The sequence below is a fragment of the Armigeres subalbatus genome, chromosome 3 (genome assembly GCF_024139115.2).
Source record: "Armigeres subalbatus isolate Guangzhou_Male chromosome 3, GZ_Asu_2, whole genome shotgun sequence".
NCBI classification, from domain to species: Eukaryota; Metazoa; Arthropoda; class Insecta; order Diptera; family Culicidae; genus Armigeres; species Armigeres subalbatus.
The window spans coordinates 126,821,057-126,840,717 of record NC_085141.1 but is presented as its reverse complement, the minus strand read 5'-3'; the positions used below and the strand labels follow the sequence as shown (position 1 = coordinate 126,840,717).

At 42.3% G+C, this 19,661-nt stretch overlaps 1 protein-coding gene across 1 annotated transcript in view; it reads right to left on the bottom strand.

The window, feature by feature from the left end:
- LOC134227232 (serine-rich adhesin for platelets-like) overlaps positions 1-14,272 on the bottom strand; it is a 455,923-nt gene extending 441,651 nt beyond the window's left edge. The window contains exons 1-2 of the mRNA XM_062708581.1: positions 13,729-14,272; positions 5,994-7,009 (exon numbers count right to left, since the gene is read on the bottom strand). Coding sequence (XP_062564565.1) covers positions 5,994-6,477 — 484 coding nt within the window. The 5' untranslated portion in view covers positions 6,478-7,009; positions 13,729-14,272. The remainder of the gene's footprint in view (positions 1-5,993; positions 7,010-13,728) is intronic.
- Positions 14,273-19,661: the final 5,389 nt, after the last annotated feature.

Sequence of the window (19,661 nt, the reverse complement as noted above, 5' to 3'; positions counted from 1 at the left end):
GTTCTGCGCTTTCTCTCCAATTCACGTAAGAAGAAAGAAGATCGTGTCGTAACTCCTTATCTATCTATACAAGAACTACGAGGGGCAATGATAAAGATAGTTGGTTCCATTCAGCAACAGGAATTATTCCGTGAGATAGAGAAGGTTAAAGATGGAGACAATAATCATCGACTGGGCAGCTTGAATCCCTTTCTTGATAATGACTTGTTACGGGTGGGAGGAGAATCCGCCATTCTCAGTTACCGTACCACACAAAACATCAGCTTATTCTTCCCGACAAAAACCCAGTAACTCGGAGCCTAATTGCAACAATCCATCGTGAGAATTTGCACGTGGGACTATCTAGCGTGATAACCATCCTTAGGCAAAACTTTTGGTTGTTGAACGCTAAATCGACTGTTCGAAAGGTGATAAGAAACTGTGTAACTTGCTTCCGTATTAGTCCAACTACGATCGATCAGCAAATGGGTGACCTTCCTTCCTATAGAGTCAACGAGGAACCAGTTTTTGCCCAAGTAGGAATCGACTACGCAGGACCCATCCTTGTGAAACAGGCGGCTCGGAAAGCGACTCCAGTTAAGGGTTACATTTGCATTTTTGTTTGTATGGCAACAAAGGCCATTCACTTGGAGGCAGTAGAGAATCTTTCAACGGAAGCCTTTTAGCAGCTTTTCATCGATTTGTGGCACGGAAAGGTACTCCACATACCGTACACAGCGACAATGGTACTAATTTTATTGGGGCCAAGTCAGAGCTGCACCAGCTCTATGTGATGTTTCAGAACGAAGTTACCCAGCGAAAACTGTTCGAGCTTTGCCAGACCAAGGAGATCGTCTGGCGAACCATTCCTCCAGCTCCCCCATTTCGGAGGCCTATGGGAGGCTGGGGTGAAAAGCGTGAAGTCTGTCCTCAAAAAGGTATATCAGTCAGCATCCCTTACAATTTTCGAGCTCTACACTCTCTTATGCCAAGTGGAAGCAATTCTAAACTCCAGACCCTTATTTGCGCACTCCAATGACCCTCAAGATCCGGAAGCCCTAACTCCTGCTCATTTTATGATTGGACGTCCTCTCCATGCCGTTCCCGAACCGTCATATCTACAAATTCCGGCCAATCGTTTATCTCGTTGGCAATATGTCCAACAGCTACGCGAGCATTTTTGGAACCGCTGGTCTAGAGAATATTTGACAGAACTGCAGGTTAGAGGCAAGTGGACTCAGAAACGAGTGAATGTCAGACCTGATTTAATCGTGCTGTTGAAAGAAGAGAATGTTCCTCCGCAAAATTGGAAGCTAGGTCGCGTAATTACAGTGTACCCTGGGGCGGACGAATTAGTTAGAGTTGTGGACGTTAAAACAAAATCTGGAATCTATAAAAGACCAATACATAAATTAGCACCATTGCCAATACTCGATAACCTCAAATCCTCTGATCCAAAAATTGCGGCATTAGCACTTCCCTGGGGGAGAATGTTCAGTCCGCAAGACGGGCTGAAGTACGGTGATTGGTCAGATACAATCAACCAATCAGAGCGCAGTAGTCATCTCGATTCAACTATAAAACAGCGCGCTGTTCTGCAAGCGTCATTCAGTTGTTCAAACGCCACGGACGAAGCAAGCCGAAGCAGCAGACCCGAAAAGGAATACAGCAACGAGCGAGAACGAGACCGACCCGACACCCGCAGCCGTGCGGCGATCAGCAGCTGTGCGTCGAGCTACAGCCGTAGGAGTGCGAGGGGTGGTGCAGCTGATTTTTGCTGATGCATCGTCACCGACGTCGCCCGATATCGCAAGCGTTGCGTAGTGGTAGTGGTAGCAGCGAGGCTACGAAGAAAATTTGTGTATCCCGAAGAAAATGAATACATAAAATGAAGAACTAAACTGTGCAGCTCTGTGTTTTGCTCCAACGTTCGCTCCCTTTTCAACACCACTCCAACCGGCTCTTTTCAGAGCCAATTCAGAGTTAATAATAATTTTCCAACTGAAAGAGTTAAATAATTTTCGACGGCCGTTTCGGCCTATCCAGAGGGACGATCCATCGTCAACAGGCAGCCAGTCCCAGACCTGCCTCCATTGCGACGGCAACCACCGGTGTTGTCCAACCGTGGCTCGGTCCCACGAGGGGAACGGGCAATCCATCCGACCAGCAGCGCAGCATACAGTCCACCTAGCCTTCAACACTCTGTGTACATGAAAAGTGATGCCGTTTTAGCATTACATTATTATTTTAGCATTACATTACATTATCAACACTTGAATTATGAAAAAATAAATAACCTGCGTTGCTTATGAATGCTTGCGTTTTTACAGTTCTAGCTCACATCTAATATTTAGTGTCAATATATAGCATGAAAAGCATCATTTTCATAGATTATTGCTTGATGTTTACGTACATATTCGAGAAAACAAGCATAACATATAGAACAAATCAACACGCAACACTGAACGATGATTTTCGAGTATCTGCAAAGTATAAGAGAGCGTGAGAATAAATCGACGGTTTCCCCTCCTGGAAAAATATTTTTTCAACTTTGCAATATTTTCTGCAAAAGGCAGTTTTTTTTAAATAATATTACGAAATTCATCCAAATGAAGCATCCCACGGATGTATTGAAGTCACCACTATATGTTGATGTAGTTTTAAAACAAGAGTGCTTCCCCGATTCAGTTGGGGAATGCATTTTCTCCTCAGTGGGCGGATTTTTTCCTGGGGGTGGTACAAGCACGTGGCTATTTTCTTGTCAATGACTGGATTACGGTAATTTGGGCCTTAATAAAAATGCCTAATTTTATGTTCATTCGAAAGCTTTCAGCGAGTATATTGAGGATCTGAGTTAAATTCTTCAGAAAGGTGGACCCCTCGTTGGTTATACCAGAAATCACTTTTATGGACCCCTTGATCTTTGTCAATTCTTGACTCACCAAAACTGTCATAACTCCAACATTTCTCAACCGATCTTAGAGATCAGCATATCGTTGGAAAGACGAAGAGTGTTTCCTCAATTTGCAATAATGAACTTGATTTGTTTATACTTATACAAATAACCAAGACATTATCTCGCTTTTTTCATTACTGACATGTTCAGAATAATCGAAATTATCTTGCCCTTTCAATTATCAATACCAAAATTCTTAAATTATTTAACACAATGACTTGAATACGGATCCGTTATGCTCAAAACTTTTGTATATATGCAAAATACTGTTGTAAATATGCTTTTCATTTTTAAAACATATTTGGCGTAGAATAGTGTGCAGAAAAACTTTCAATTAATAACTGAGGAAATGCTAATGGAATACTAAGCTGAAAAGCCGGCCAAGCTCCAGTTGGAAAGTACAGCCATTGAAGAAGAAGACATTCACACAATGTAATTCTCAAAAACGCTTAAAATGACGTGTACGTAGTCAAATTACAACCAAATTATCTGAAAATTTAGAAGTGTTCCTTAAATGACAAATGTGATCGTATAGGGAAATGAAGAAGTCATAATTTGAATTACTCCAAAGCACATGCAGATATCACCTCAATTCTTCTACGTAAACCGATGGGTATATACCGCTATGAATCTCCACGCCTTCTATCAAATACTGGCTTTAAAAGTGATCTGAGAGCATTTACATACTTTTGGTGCACAAGAAAAGCAAAGAACGTTTTATCACATTTGTTATTTCTTTTCAAAAATTTCAGACAGTTTCCCTGCAAGGTAGGGGAACTGGGGGTAGGACGCCCTCGTTAAGGAAAATGCCATTTTTATCAATGAAAACCACCATTTCAGCCAGTTTTCATAAGCGCATACTGAAGAACAGCATATCTGCGACTGATTACCGATAACAGATATCTAATTGTCCATTTTATTTCACAGAAATTTGATTTTTAAAAAGCACCCGAAAAAAAATCCCGAATAGAATGATATTATACAACTATTTTTCGAGTTATCGTTTTTTGATTATAAATAATTGTAATTGAAGTTTTAATGGAATCATAAAAAATATCGAACAATAATCATACGATGAATAATATTCACGATAGGGTTTACAATAATCCGATATCAGACGATACACTGAATGGGTTGTTAAGTATCGTTACCATTCAAAAAAGCCAACTTTTCCATATATTTTTGCTAAGCAATTTTACCATATATCGTTGGCTAATCATCATTTTTTGTCATGTGATTATTCGGATTATAATTGCATTCAACCAAGAAGATCAAAAGTATGATTTTTGTTAAAACAAATGAAGATTCCATGGTTAATCCAAATTGAAAGGTGTTTGATAAACATTCAATTATACGATAGCCGTATTACAATATGTATATTACTATTTATCAAACGATTATACAGGATATGATAGTTAAAGAATACTACTATTCCTGCTACGATTGCCATGAGATTTAGGTTTATTCAGTTCATTATAGAATAATTGAGCACAAAACAAGTGTTTCTGTATTTTATTTCACATCTTTCATAGTTGTAGTCAATCAATTTTTTCAATTTTCTGCATATGACAAGTTCTTGTTCAACTGTTTGCAAAAATACCTCTGATGCGATTTTGTGTGATGCAGAATTTTTGTCCATCTCCAGGGAATATGCTGCTCTCCCATCAGTGACTCTTTGTATGTCCTATAAAATAAATTAAAGAAAACAATTAATGGCTGTAACATAAATATGGATTCCTTAGCATCATCTAATGTGTTTTCTTTTACATTTTTTTCTAATAATGTGTGAGAAAGGCACCATTATCGCTACAAGTGAATTAATCTAGGTTTTTGGGGGAATAAAAGTTTTTGACGGCAAATGTTGATTGAAGGAGCAATGCGGATGGTTGTGGGTCATACACATTGATACCGAGATTAATACATACATCAAATAAGGCCCGTCATAGACCATTCTTACCTTCGCAAACATTTCCCGTGATTCAGTCGTTTCTCTAATGTAATGGCGTATGCCATTTTCCTTTTAGGAGGTTATATTTCTGGAAATAAACAATGGATATATTTATATCAGCTTTTTAGTTCGTAGTAATCAGTTTCCACTTAGATGCATTCTGATCCGCGTTTTTTGTTTCAGCCTTCACATTTTCTTTTTTTCACAACACATCATCGCAGCCTCGAGAAAAAACTTGAATGGCGGTTGGCCCGAACAATTGTCACTAATACACTAAAAAAGAAAACACATAAATTTTGTGTTGGAAAAAACTATCTGAATTATTTATGATATGATACGTTTATATTAAAATTATATCAGGTAATCCTTATTACAGAATGTATAATCTGCAAATCATTGTATATGATTAGATCGTTAATTTTGGTAATCGTATGAATATACATGTATTATACAGTTTATGATTATTATAAGTTTAATAGAAAACTAATACTTAATATCAACTATTCGGCGTACAATTTATTTCTATTCGGGATGATTTTGAAACCATGCGGGGTGAGATGCGCCAGTGGATGGGTTAAAACGCGCATGTGCTTATCGTACTGATTTTCATTTTAATTGCCTACACTAAGGCAATTAACCGAATGTTTCAGCTGTTTCGGTCATACGAAATGAGCATGGGCGTAATGCCCCACACCGACCTCAGAAGTTTGAAGGCCCATAAAATCGTTTTAAAACCATTTTTGACGACGATTTCGTGTGGAACATAAAGAACACGAGTAAGCAGCATGGCTCATGGCTCAATTATTAATTTATCAATGTATAACAGCGACAGAAAGACTAAATTCCACCGAGCTAGAATTGCATCAAAACACGCAAAAATCGTTTTTCGAGTTTTCATGTATAACTAGAGAAAATCATGAAATATATGTATCCAATGGCAATATTTTTCATTGCTTTATCGTATAGACTATTGAAAATAATCAAAATGGGGATATTTAACCTTATTCAGGGGTGGCGCGTTTTAACCCCTATGGGCGACGGGCGTGCTATCCCCACTTCCCCTACTCGATTCAAACAAAGGTTATCAAATTCCTAGAGCTCGCCACTTACTTCCCGTTCCGTAGCCGCAGTAGCCTCCGTAGGCGGTTCCACCACCTAAGCCGTTAAAGTTGTGAACAACACTTGGATGATGCTGTAGGTGGTGCGGAACTGTTTGATTGTGCTGCTGTACTTGTTGTTGATGGTACTGATTATGGTGATGGTGGTGATGGTGGAACGGCGCCGTTGACACCGAGGACCCACCATTAGTTGCGACCGAACTCGCGTTTGATTCACTGTTCGCACTATTCACGGCACTTGAAACACTGATTACACTGGCACTACTACATATGTTGTTGCTGACTTGGTTCAAATGATCCGAAAGGGCACTGTTGGTGAGATGACCACCGCTGGCACTCCCGACGGCGTGGGACGGAATCAAGTGTTGATTGTAAGCACTGGAGCTACTACCGCTGCCACTCTGGTGGTGGTGATTGATCGCACTGCTGGAACTGCCGCTGTAGATTTGATCACTTTCGCGACGCATAGCTAACATTTTTCGGGCCGTCTACGAGAGCAGCGCTCTTGGAACATAAATAAACAAAAACTAAAATCAAAAACTGGTGGTTGCTAATTGACACGAACTCCATATCACGAACCCTTTCTGCTTGGTATCATGAAAGCAGAAGCACGAGAATTCAGATTTTCACAAAGTACTCCCCCGTGGAAAATAATTGCACCCTATGACCTTATAATCTTCGTTGGGTTTCTGTAAATTTAAGACATCGATCTTCCATTGAGGACACGAACACACATTTTCGACAGCACAATTCTACTCTAAACACTTTATTCGACTTGCCAATATTGTATCTTCCGTACTATGATAGGTTCACTTCACAAAACATCAGATTTAACAATGCTTTATAATTGGACGTAAGTTTCCTAGCTACGAGAAAACGGTGGGATGTAATTCTGCATAATAAACTTCCCAAATGTCACGCTACTGTAGCTTGTTTTTTTTTTGCATGCTCGACGAGTTCCATGGACACCGAACGAATGCTCCCAGCACATGCTCCAACAATGAAAACCTGGAATGAGGAACGAGAATAGGGACAGATTATTTATTTGCCGTCCGGTAGAGTGGGATGAGTTTTCATTAGAAACGATATTGGTTTCAGTTGGCAAGTGAGCGTGGCCTATCGATTATAGCTTGTTTCTTTATCGGTAGCATCACCTTTGGCGTTGATTTGTTTATTTTTAAGATGAAGTTGTCTCAAAAAGGCATACTTCTTCTAGGCTCTAAATTCCAACTGAAACTTGACCTACTTTTCAACTTAGTGTTCTATTAGCATTTCCACAGTTATTAATTGAAAGCTTTCCATGCCCGCCAATGCATGTGTATGTATCATGTACATTAGACTGGCCCAGCTTAGTATGGGGAGAAAAAAATGTTGTCGAATTCCACGGGGCACCCCCCAGGATTGTGTCTTTTGGTGAGAAAATCAATCTCTCAAAATTTCAGCTAAATCGCTTGTTGCATAAGCTGGCGCATTTGATTTGAAATTTGCATGGGGATTTCGGCTAAAATATATATGAAAATACACCTCCGTCACTCAGGTTTGCGCAGGCCCAATAAGCCGCCTGGAAAACCAATCATTACGAACAATATAAGAGATATTGCGACTCGATATAATCGGCAAAGACCTAGGCGACGAATCACGATTGGAAGCTTGAAACATGGAACTGCAAGTCGCTAGGTTTCGCAGGTTGCGACAGGATGATCTACGATGAATTACATCCCTGCAACTTCGACGTCGTATCGCTGCAGGAGATTTGCTGGACAGGACAGAAAGTGTGGAAAAGCGGGCATCGAGCGGCTACCTTCTACCAAAGCTGTGGCACCACCAACGAGCTGGGAACCGGCTTCATAGTGCTGGGTAAGATGCGCCATCGTGTGATTGGGTGGCAGCCAATCAACGCAAGGATATGCAAGCTGAGGATTAAAGGCCGTTTCTTCAACTATAGCATCATCAACGTGCACTGCCCACACGAAGGGAGACCCGACGACGAGAAAGAAGCGTTTTACGCACAGCTGGAGCAGACATACGATGGATGCCCACTGCGGGACGTTAAAATCGTCATCGGTGACATGAACGCACAGGTAGAAGGGGGGAAATGTATAGACCGGTCATCGGACCGGATAGTCTGCACACCGTATCGAATGACAACGGCCAACGATGCATAAACTTCGCAGCCTCCCGCGGAATGGTAGTTCGAAGCACCTTCTTTCCCCGCAAAAATATCCACAAGGCCACATGGAGATCACCTAACCAAGAAACGGAAAACCAAATCGACCACGTTCTAATCGACGGTAAATTCTTCTCCGACATCACGAACGTCCGCACTTACCGCAGTGCGAATATTGAATCCGACCACTACCTCGTTGCAGTATGCCTGCGCTCAAAACTCTCGACGGTGTACAACACGCGTCGAAGTCGGACGCCGCGGCTTAACATTGGGCGGCTACAAGACGGTAGACTAGCCCAAGAATACGCGCAGCAGCTGGAAGTGGCACTTCCAACGGAAGAGCAGCTAGGCGCAGCATCTCTTAAAGATGGCTGGAGATATTCGATCCGCCATTGGTAGCACCGCAACCGCTGCACTTGGCACGGTGCCCCCGGATCAGAGAAACGACTGGTATGACGGCGAATGTGAGCAGTTAGTGGAAGAGAAGAATGCAGCATGGGCGAAATTGCTGCAACACCGCACGAGGGCGAACGAGGCACGATATAAACAGGCGCGGAACAGACAAAACTCGATTTTCCGGAGGAAAAAGCGCCAGCAGGAAGATCGAGACCGTGAAGAAACGGAGCAACTGTACCGCGCTAATAACACACGAAAGTTCTATGAGAAGTTAAACCGTTCACGTAAGGGCCACGTGCCACAGCCCGATATGTGTAAGGACATAAACGGGAACCTTCTTACGAACGAGCGTGAGGTGATCCAAAGGTTGCGGCAGCACTACGAAGAGCACCTGAATGGCGATGTGGCAGGCGAAGATGGCGGTATGGTGATGGACCTGGAAGAACGCGCGCAGGACATAAGGAGATTGGCCGGCTCAAGAACAACAAAGCCCCTGGGGTTGGCCAACTACCAGGAGAGCTATTTAAACACGGTGGTGAGGCACTGGCTAGAGCGCTGCACTGGGTCATTACCAAGATTTGGGAGGAGGAAGTTTTGCCGCAGGAGGGGATGGGGTGTCCCATCTACAAAAAGGGCGATAAGCTGGATTGTAGCAACTACCGCGCAATCACATTGCTGAACGCCGCCTACAAGGTACTCTCCCAAATTTTATGCCGTCGACTAGCACCAACTGCAAGGGAGTTCGTGGGGCAGTACCAGGCGGGTTTTATGGGTGAACGCTCCACCACGGACCAGGTGTTTGCCATTCGCCAAGTACTGCAGAAATGCCGCGAATACAACGTGTCCACACATCATCTATTCATCGACTTCAAAGCCGCATATGATACAATCGATCGGGACCAGCTATGGCAGCTAATGCACGAACACGGCTTTCCGGATAAACTGACACGGTTGATCAAAGCGACGATGGATCGGGTGATGTGCGTAGTTCGAGTTTCAGGGGCATTCTCGAGTCCCTTCGAAACCCGCAGAGGGTTACGGCAAGGTGATGGTCTTTCGTGTTTGCTATTCAACATCGCTTTGGAAGGTGTAATACGCAGAGCAGGGATTAACACGAGTGGTACAATTTTCAATAAGTCCGTCCAGCTATTTGGTTTCGCCGACGACATAGATATTATGGCACGTAACTTTGAGAAGATGGAGGAAGCCTACATCAGACTGAAGAGGGAAGCTAAGCGGATCGGACTAGTCATCAACACGTCGAAGACGAAGTACATGATAGGAAGAGGTTCAAGAGAAGCCAATGTGAGCCACCCACCGCGAGTTTGCATCGGTGGTGACGAAATCGAGGTGGTAGAAGAATTTGTGTACTTGGGCTCACTGGTGACTGCCGAAAATGACACCAGCAGAGAAATTCGGAGACGCATAGTGGCTGGAAATCGTACGTACTTTGGACTCCGCAAGACGCTCCGATCGAATAGAGTTCGCCGCCGTACCAAACTGACAATCTACAAAACGCTAATTAGACCGGTAGTCCTCTACGGACACGAGACCTGGACGATGCTCGTGGAGGACCAACGCGCACTTGAGTTTTCGAAAGGAAAGTGCTGCGTACCATCTATGGTGGGGTGCAGATGGCGGACGGTACGTGGAGGAGGCGAATGAACCACGAATTGCATCAGCTGTTGGGAGAACCATCCATCGTTCACACCGCGAAAATCGGACGACTGCGATGGGCCGGGCATGTAGCCAGAATGTCGGACAGTGAACCGGACCCGGTGAAAATGGTTCTCGACAACGATCCGACGGGAACAAGAAGGCGAGGTGCGCAGCGGGCAAGGTGGATCGATCAGGTGGAAGATGACTTGCGGACCCTCCGTAGACTGCGTGGTTGGCGACGTGTAGCCATGGACCGAGCCGAATGGAGAAGACTCTTATATACCGCACAGGCCACTTCGGCCTTAGTCTGAATAAATAATAAATAACAACGTGGCCACACATCATCTATTCATCGACTTCAAAGCCGCATATGATACAATCGATCTAGACCAGCTATGGCAGCTAATGCACGAACACGGATTTCCGGATAAACTGACACGGTTGATCAAAGCGACGATGGATCGGGTGATGTGCGTAGTTCGAGTTTCAGGGGCATTCTCGAGTCCCTTCGAAACCCGCAGAGGGTTACGGCAAGGTGATGGTCTTTCGTGTCTGCTATTCACCATCGCTTTGGAAGGGGTAATACGAAGAGCAGGGATTAACACGAGTGGTACAATTTTCAATAAGTCCGTCCAGCTATTTGGCTTCGCCAACGATATAGATATTATGGCAAGTAACTTTGAGAAGATGGAGGAAGCCTACATCAGACTGCAGAGGAAAGCTAAGCGGATCGGACTAGTCATTAACACGTCGAAGACGAAGTACATGATAGGAAGAGGTTCAAGAGAAGGCAATGTGAGCCAGCCACCGCGAATTTGCATCGGTGGTGACGAAATCGAGGTGCTAGAGGAATTTGTGTACTTGGGCTCACTGGTGACTGCCGAAAATGATACCAGCAGAGAAATTTGGAGACGCATAGTGGCTGGAAATCGTACGTACTTTGGACTCCGCAAGGAGTACCAAACTGACAATCTACAAAACGCTCATTAGACCGGTAGTCCTCTACGAACACGAGACCTGAACGATGCTCGTGGAGGACCAACGGACCAACGGAGGAGCACTCGGAGTTTTCGAAAGAAAAGTGCTGCGTACTATCTATGGTGGGGTGTATTTGGCGGACGGTGGAGGAGGCGAATGAACCACGAGTTGCATGAGCTGCTGGGAGAACCATCCATCGTTCACACCGCGAAAATCGGACGACTGTGGTGGGCCGGGCACGTAGCCAGAATGTCGGACTGTAACCCGGTGAAAATGGTTCTCGACAACGATCCGACGGGCACAAGAAGGCGAGGTGCGCAGCGGGCAAGGTGGATCGATCAGATGGAAGATGACTTGCGGACCCTCCGTAGACTGCGTGGTTGGCGACGTGTATCCATGGACCGGGCCGAATGGACAAGACTCTTATATACCGCACAGGCCACTTCGGCCTTAGTCTGAAGAAATAAAAAAATAACATATTCCAGTAGTGGCTTGTGAAGAATCGCATTTTTTCAACAGAAACTATGCGTACTACAAGTGCACGATCTCTCAAGCACTAATTACTTAACTTCACTGTCTCGAGACTAGGGTAATCAAAAAGAATAAAGATTCAACCAAACACACGCCTCGTTACATTCGCGACGCGATCCTATTCCTTGACAACTGCGATTCTGTCGCCGTTGATATGGAAGCGTAAACGAAACATTAACTGCAGCGACCCAACGATAGAGACTAGCTGTAGCTTGGGGGAGAAAGGTTTTGAGCTAGATTATAGAGAACAGGCAGCAGGTTCATAAAAAGTTTTGTTGAAAACGTGTGTAAAGCTCCTCAGCGCCGCCAACGCAGACGGCCCTTGTATGTCGGACTCAATCTCACCAAGCAATGGCATTGACTTACGCTACGTAAACAAGATGACCGCACAACGGAGGCATTACGACATACTAAAAAATAACCAGTACAAAGTTTTACACAACGGTACTATTCAAGATGAACATCTGTTCTCTGTGGCTGGATTTCGATTCAGAAAGAATTTTCCAAGATTTATATTGAAAAAAATTTAAGATTTTATAATTTTGTTCATTTTTACCTTCATTTATTTGTCATAAGACGAGTTTGTACTATTCCATTTAATTCCACTACTTTATTGTACCTTTGACAGATACGTATTTCGACCTCAACAGTAAGGCCGTCATCAGTGTCTCGTACTTGACTCGACTTACTTCATTTATGTTCATTTTTCACCTTTTATCCATTTGACCACTGATCTCTTCGATCTTTTGTCCTTCGATCTTTTCGTTCCATATCCCATCCTAGAATGCTTCTATCCATAATGCTGGGTAGACACCTTTACGTGGTGTGTTGTGTTATAAGATCTAATACGGTTACACTGTTAGTTACAAACAGATCCTAACCCAACAAATACCTTCTCCGCTATCCAACCCTGTGGTACTCATAAGCGTGTCGCTGAGTCGGAGGCCTCTTGTTAAGTTAGTACTACATCAACACTTCCTCCACTTCAAGTTTCGGTGAAGATACCAGGAATAGTAATCATCATGCTTTTGTCATTTTCGTATTTAGTTTAAAATCAAGGACTGCACTCGCTTTGATTTATGGATAGATATTTTACAATAAACCTGAGTATCACGGTCTGCAATGTTTCTGATTTCTATGCACAGTACATACTGGAATGCTTCTAATTTTAGAAAATCTTTAGAAGCTTCTAGCAGAGGTCATGGATTCCATAAATTTCTACAAGTTCTCCAGTTCTCCGATGGTTTGAAGCAATCATTACTAAATTCTAAACGTGCCATAATTGTAGTAACGTTGTCAGCTGTTTTTGCTACTACCGATGTGATATGTTATTACCATAATCATGGCTAGGACAATGCCTTGACAATGCGTAGAACATGTCCTACTTGTCCTACCCACTCCCTGCGCCAATAAGTTCTTTTTAAAATCACTATTTGGTACAAAAGAATACTTAACCGATACTTCTTTTCTTCAAAGTACAAAACAGATTCACGCAGCGACGGAATAAAGATCAATCGTAGCGATAGCCTTATGTTGCCCAACATCTAACTACCCTTCTGATTTATTTTCTTATTCACAAGCGGTAAAAATTCACTTTGTTTTTTGAACGACTAAAAATCAGTTTTATTTTTATCTTGACAATTACAATATGCCTTCAAAAAAAAAAAATAGTCCTGAATAAAACCCTTTTGGCATGTGGAAACCAAATTAATTTCCTCTTTTAATGAATACCCCAAGATATAAAAATTGTTCAAAATCATAACAAAATCGTAGTTGTATGGGTCGAAATAATTGCAAAAATCATTCTCTGCCAATTGGTGTAAAATGTCTACAAACAAAGTTAGGTTAGGGAAGCAAGAAAAGTTCCACGTAACAAAATGCAACAAAGAAAACCAAACGCATTGCACAAATTTTCACCTCACATTCCAGCCACCGTTCCCCGTGCCGAGCACATTCCACGGTACGGCTGCTGGTAGCGTCGACCAATTTCACTCACCGACGGACACACGACGACGGTGATCGTCAAGCAGCTGCAGCACGCTCGGTGTGACACACGTTTATTTTTACCGTCTGACTTAGTACTGGGTCTCACTACTCACAAAAAGTACTGCGCAATTCATCCACACGAAATTTCACTTCCTCCAAGTGTTACACTTCTGGGTGACTTCTCAACTTTGCGCCGTCAATACTCAAACAGTTCAGGTCGATTTGGGATGTTAATTATTTTCGAAATTGGTCGTCGTCGTTGTCTTCCTACTTGTCGCAGAACAGTCGAGGAATTCGAAGTCGTTTCAATCACTACACAAAGCCACTTTTTCTACCGATCGTTGCGGAGACCGCCCGGTCCCTTTTTCGTTGTTGAGTGTTTACTTGTCGTTATCGGAGGATTGGATACAATCGCCGGATCACCGGAAATTGCGATTTTCCAACTCGTCGGTCGCGTGCGCTAAGTCGGCGCCAATCGTTCGGGTCGCGTTGTCGAACTAAAACTTTCCGTTTGACAATTGGACGCGAAAATCTCATCATCGGAAGAACGAACGATCGAACTCACGGCAAGCGAGCGGGAGAGCGACGATCGAACAGGAAATCTGCCAAAAATTAGCCTCGCACACTCTCGCCGCGTTTGTCACGACGACGACCATCGTCGCGGAAATACACTCCGGTGCTCGAAGCAAGGCGACTGCACGGGAACGATCACCTTCGACGATGATGATGACGATCGTGTCCACGTACCTGTTGCTAATAAAGTTGCACACGGATGTTTTGCTCAGAAAAGCGAACATTTTCGCAAATTTTCCTCTCAGCAGCTGACATGATTTCGCGATGCGATGTGGATGAGGTGGCGAGTCAAGTTCATCTAATTTTGTCGGAAGTATGAGGGCAGGCAACGTGCAAGTTATGATTCATTACACTGGTTTGTACCGATTTGCTGGCTGATGGTGGCTTATTATTTGCTCTCTGGATAACCGCTTGCTCTCCTTTTCTAAGCCTAAATCCTACATAGGATATAATGCCCAGTAATGGATCCCTATAACAGTATACTATGAATATTTTCCTATGAAATTCCACCAGGAAAACTCGCATTCCAAAGGTATTATATGCATTGGAAATGTCATGGCGTGCAAAAATAGGTGTGAACAATTAACACGAGTATTTATTACAGGAATATTTTTGGTGTCTGTTCTAGGGAAAAAGAACGTCCTGAAACAGAACAAGAAAATCAAATGGAGGACCCTCTATACGGGAGCAATTCCCTGTCATTTACCCTGGGTCTCTGTCCAAAATTCAGTCAGACTTTCGGAAATGGATTCCAACGAAAATCGTTGTTTACTTGAATGTTTTTTCTGCGTGTGTCGTTCAGAGAAGATAAAAAAAACTGTTGTCAAGATTGATATGAAGAATATTTACTCGCCTAATAGCAGCAAATGAAAATTTTCACCATCAGGAAGCCCACTATTGATCATTTTACCAGACAACAGAATGGCCGTTTGCGTGGGATCTGTGAACTTAGGCATTGCTTAGCAAGTTGCAGTGCATGAAGATGCAATTATACTTGCGGAGCCAGTGCTCTGGTAATAATGGGGTACCAGAAATTTCGGCGTAATCGGATTATTGATTATTTGGCCTAAGCAGTAAGAAGTATTGGAGTAATCAGTTAATCAATAAATCAGTTGAAATGTTCACAGGTAGTTTCTAATATAACGAAATTGTACTTGTATTGAAAATACCTCTAGAAGCTTTTCGAAATATTCACCCAGATGTTTTTTCTTCAGAAATTCCATATTCGTGAAAATTCATCCAGGGATTCCTACGGAAAATCTGCGGAGATTCCTTGAGAAATTCTTTTTAAACATTCCTTCATGTATTCCTTCGGAAAAGCTTCCATAAATTTTATCGGAGAATCCATTCCTTCAGAAATTTCTACAGTAATTCTTTTGGAATTTATTCCAAACTTCTGGTACACAATTCTAGGAATTTACAAACGATTTTATGCAGGAATATCCAAAGTAACTCCTGAACAGCGCCAGCTATTTTTATTTTGTGGGGCACAGCAAGTCGCAAAAAATTGGATAACCTTTTAAAAAATAAAAAACAGTTATCCGCATGGAATTTGTTTTACAAAATCATTCAGACCATAGGTATGGGAACAGACGGCTTTGGCAGGTTTTGTTCTATTATTGGCAGGGGGGTTTTTGTCGACCGAATTTTATGAAATTTGGCCACAATATTCTTTGATATGCAAAGAATGTTTAGGCCAAATTTGTGCATAATCAGTCATATAAAACCCCCTGCCAATAATAGAACAAAACCTGCCAAAGCCGTCATTCCCCCTATTTTAAAAAAAAACTTTTGAAAACTTCTGAAGGAATTAATCCGGATTTTTCTTGGAAATTCCTACGGAAATTCCTGCATAATTTTGGATAACAAATCCTTTAGGAATTACCTCAGAAATATCTACAGAATTCTTTCTAGGAGTTCCTTCAAAAATTCCCTTAGAAATTCCTTCGGAAATGCCTTCGTACACATTTAATTTTTATTTCTGCAGCTCAGCAAAAATCCGCACAGCCGTGCGCCAGCAAAATAAAATACTGATATTCCGGCAAAAATTATGCTTGTTAACTAATTTTCGGCAAATTATTTGCTGATTTCCAGCAATTTTGACAGAAATCTCGGCAAAAAACATGCTTGCTGGGGCACGGCTGTGCGAATCTCGGTAAAAGTGGATCATTTTGCTGAGATCCCGGTAAAAAAATAAGTGTGTAAAATCCATCGGGAATTCCTTAACCTTCCTAGTGCATTGGGGTCTATTTTGGCCCAGAGATGATTTAAAAACGTTGTAGCTTTGTAATCAAATGAGATAGGGCGTTGAAATTTTCTGACTTTTCCTAACTTTTGGAAATGAAAATTTTGGGGTGATAACCAGCTATCAGCGACCTCTAGGAATGCCACAACAAAAAAAGTGACACATTGTGCATTAGCGGGTCAAAAATGACCCAAATTGGATTCGCTCCCAAAAGTTCATTTTCGAACCGATTCTCAATCTTTTGGAACCAAATTGAAGGTATGGAATCCACTGATGTCGCTACGGACAGATTTTTGCACTTTGGCCATTCTGGTTCCCAGGAATCGATGTTGAAGGAACATAGATTCTTAGGTCAATTTTTGGCGTGATTTCTTGCCTCTCGAAGGGTGATTTTGGAAATGCTCATTAATTTGCGTAGCAATAATTCTATTAGAATGTAGCCATTGTCCATTTCCATGGATCAACACAATTCCTGGTTATTTCACGGTCCGGTGTCCCTCCGGAAGATCCGGAACATCCGTAGAAGTGGTCAATTCATTGAACTCATCCTAGAAGAGCGCGGTTTTTTCCAAAGCTTTTAATTATCGAACGCTGAGTAACAAATGATTGAGGTGACCCATTGTGATAGACCTGAGTGGCCACCGGAGTTCCTTTAGAAGATCCGGAACATCCGTAAAAATGGTCAATTCATGGAACTCATCCTAGAAGTGCGCGATTTTTTTTCAAAGCTTTTCATTATCGTACTTTGAGTAACAAATGATTGTGGTGACCCAATTTGGTGGACCTGGGTGGCCACCGGAAGTCCTCCAGTAGATCCGGAACGTCCGTAAAAATTGTCAATTCATGGAACTCATCCTAGAAGTGCGCTTTTTTTCCAAAGCTTTTCATTATCGTACTTTGAGTAACAAATGATTGTGGTGACCCAATTTGGTGAACCTGGGTGGCCACCGGAGGTCCTCCAATAGATCCGGAACGTCCGTAAAAATTGCCAATTCATGAAACTTATCATAAAAGGGTGCGGTTTTTTCCAAAGCTTTTCCTCATAGTACTTTGAGTAACAAATGATTATGGTGACCCATTTTGGTGGACCTGGGTGGCCACCAGAGGTTCTCCAGTAGATCCGGAACGTCCGTAACAATGGCCAATTCATGAAACTCATCATAAAAGGATGCGGTTTTTTCCAAAGATTTTCCTCATAGTACTTTGAGTAACAAATGATTATGGGGGCCTATTTTGGTGGACCTAGGGGCCCTACTTAGCCATGCGGTAAGACGCGCGGCTACAAAGCAAGACCATGCTGAGGGTGGCTGGGTTCGATTCCCGGTGCCGGTCTAGGCAATTTTCGGATTGGAAATTGTCTCGACTTTCCTGGGCATAAAAGTATCATCGTGTTGATATACGAATGCAAAAATGGTAACCTGGCTTAGAAACCTCGCAGTTAATAACTGTGGAAGTGCAGAATGAACACTAAGCTGCGAAGCTAATGCCAATAAGAAGAAGAAGAAGAAGGGTGGCCACCGGAGGTGCTCCAGAAGATCCGGAACGTCCGTAAAAATTGTCAATTCATGGAATTCGGCTTTGGGACAATTCGTCGAATGACGTTTAGTTCGACATTTTGTCGAAAGGACATTTGGTCGAAGGAACATTCAGTCGAATGGCCATTTGAATGAAAGGACATTTAGTCGAATGGACTTTTAGTCAAATGGACATTTAGTCGAAAGGAGATTTAGACATTTCTGATTTAATAATCCATAAGATACATGAATAAACTGGGTGGAGGAATTCAGTGGACATGAGGAATTTCAATCAGCAGCTGAAGAAACGAATAAGGAAGCCAATGAGGATTTTTCATCTGAGCTAACAGAAACTCCTGGAGACCTGGTGGATTATTGAAAAATTGAAAACCTTCAGAAGTAGCAAAATATATACTGCCGCTAACCGCAAGTCGAGCACATCTGTATATGTGGCTCCATGTACAGATGTGCTCGACTTGCGGTTAGCGGCAGTATACCCTCTATTCTATTTTCGGCACATGGTCTAAAACCAATGATATCAATGTTATTTGCTAATACTTCATCGCAGTCGGCTTTGGAACATTTCGTTGATTGACATTTGGTCGAATGGAAATGGTTTTTATTCTTTTCATTGATACTCTTTCTTCCACTCAATATGTATACAATAATTAGTTCAGTATAAAATGGTCTTTGAACCATAATTCGTTAGTTATTGGCCGAAAACTTAATTTCGACCAAATGGTCATATGACCTAATCTGCCATCACACGTATATTCGTCCAATATTTGCTGGAATTTCCGATGTACATGGGACAGTTATGCGTGTAACGGTAGTAATGTCTATTCGGCGTCATGTGTAATGACGAAACATCATTCGACTACATTTCTTTTGACCAGGTGGTATAGATTCAATGTAGTCGGTTAGAGGGGTTCGCGGAAGTCAATATCCAGTCAAGAATAATATCGCAATATTCACCGTTTTCGTATTATTTATTCTTTTTATCAACCCATCATTCTTTGGACAATATTGGAAAAATAATTATATGACTTTTAGGAATACCGCAATAAATCATTTATTTTTTAATTGTTATTGGCTTAAGTTCTTTATTTCAAATATCCATTCGACGGAACGTCATTAGACTGAATGTACCAAGATTATCAATTCGAAAATCCACTTTCGACCAAACGTCATATAACCAAATGTACGAAGATTCTTTCAGAAAACTGATTTCGACTAAATGTCAATTCGACGTAGTGTCCTTTAGACCAAACGTCATTCGATCAAATGTCCTAGATCCGGAACGTCCGTAAAAATGGTCAATTCATAAAACTTATCATAAAAGGGTGCGGTTTTTTCCAAAGCTTTTCATTATCGAAAACTGAGTAACAAATGATTATGGTGACCCAGTGTGATGGACCTGAGTGGCCACCGGAGTTCCTCCAGAAGATCTGGAACATCCGTAGAAATGGTCAATTCATAAAACTCACCATGGAATAGCTGAATCACCGAACGCTGAGTAATAAATGATTATGATGACCCTTTTTGAAGGACCTGGGTGGCTACCGAGGTCTTCCGAAAGATTTGGAACGTCCGTTAAAGTGGTCAATTCGT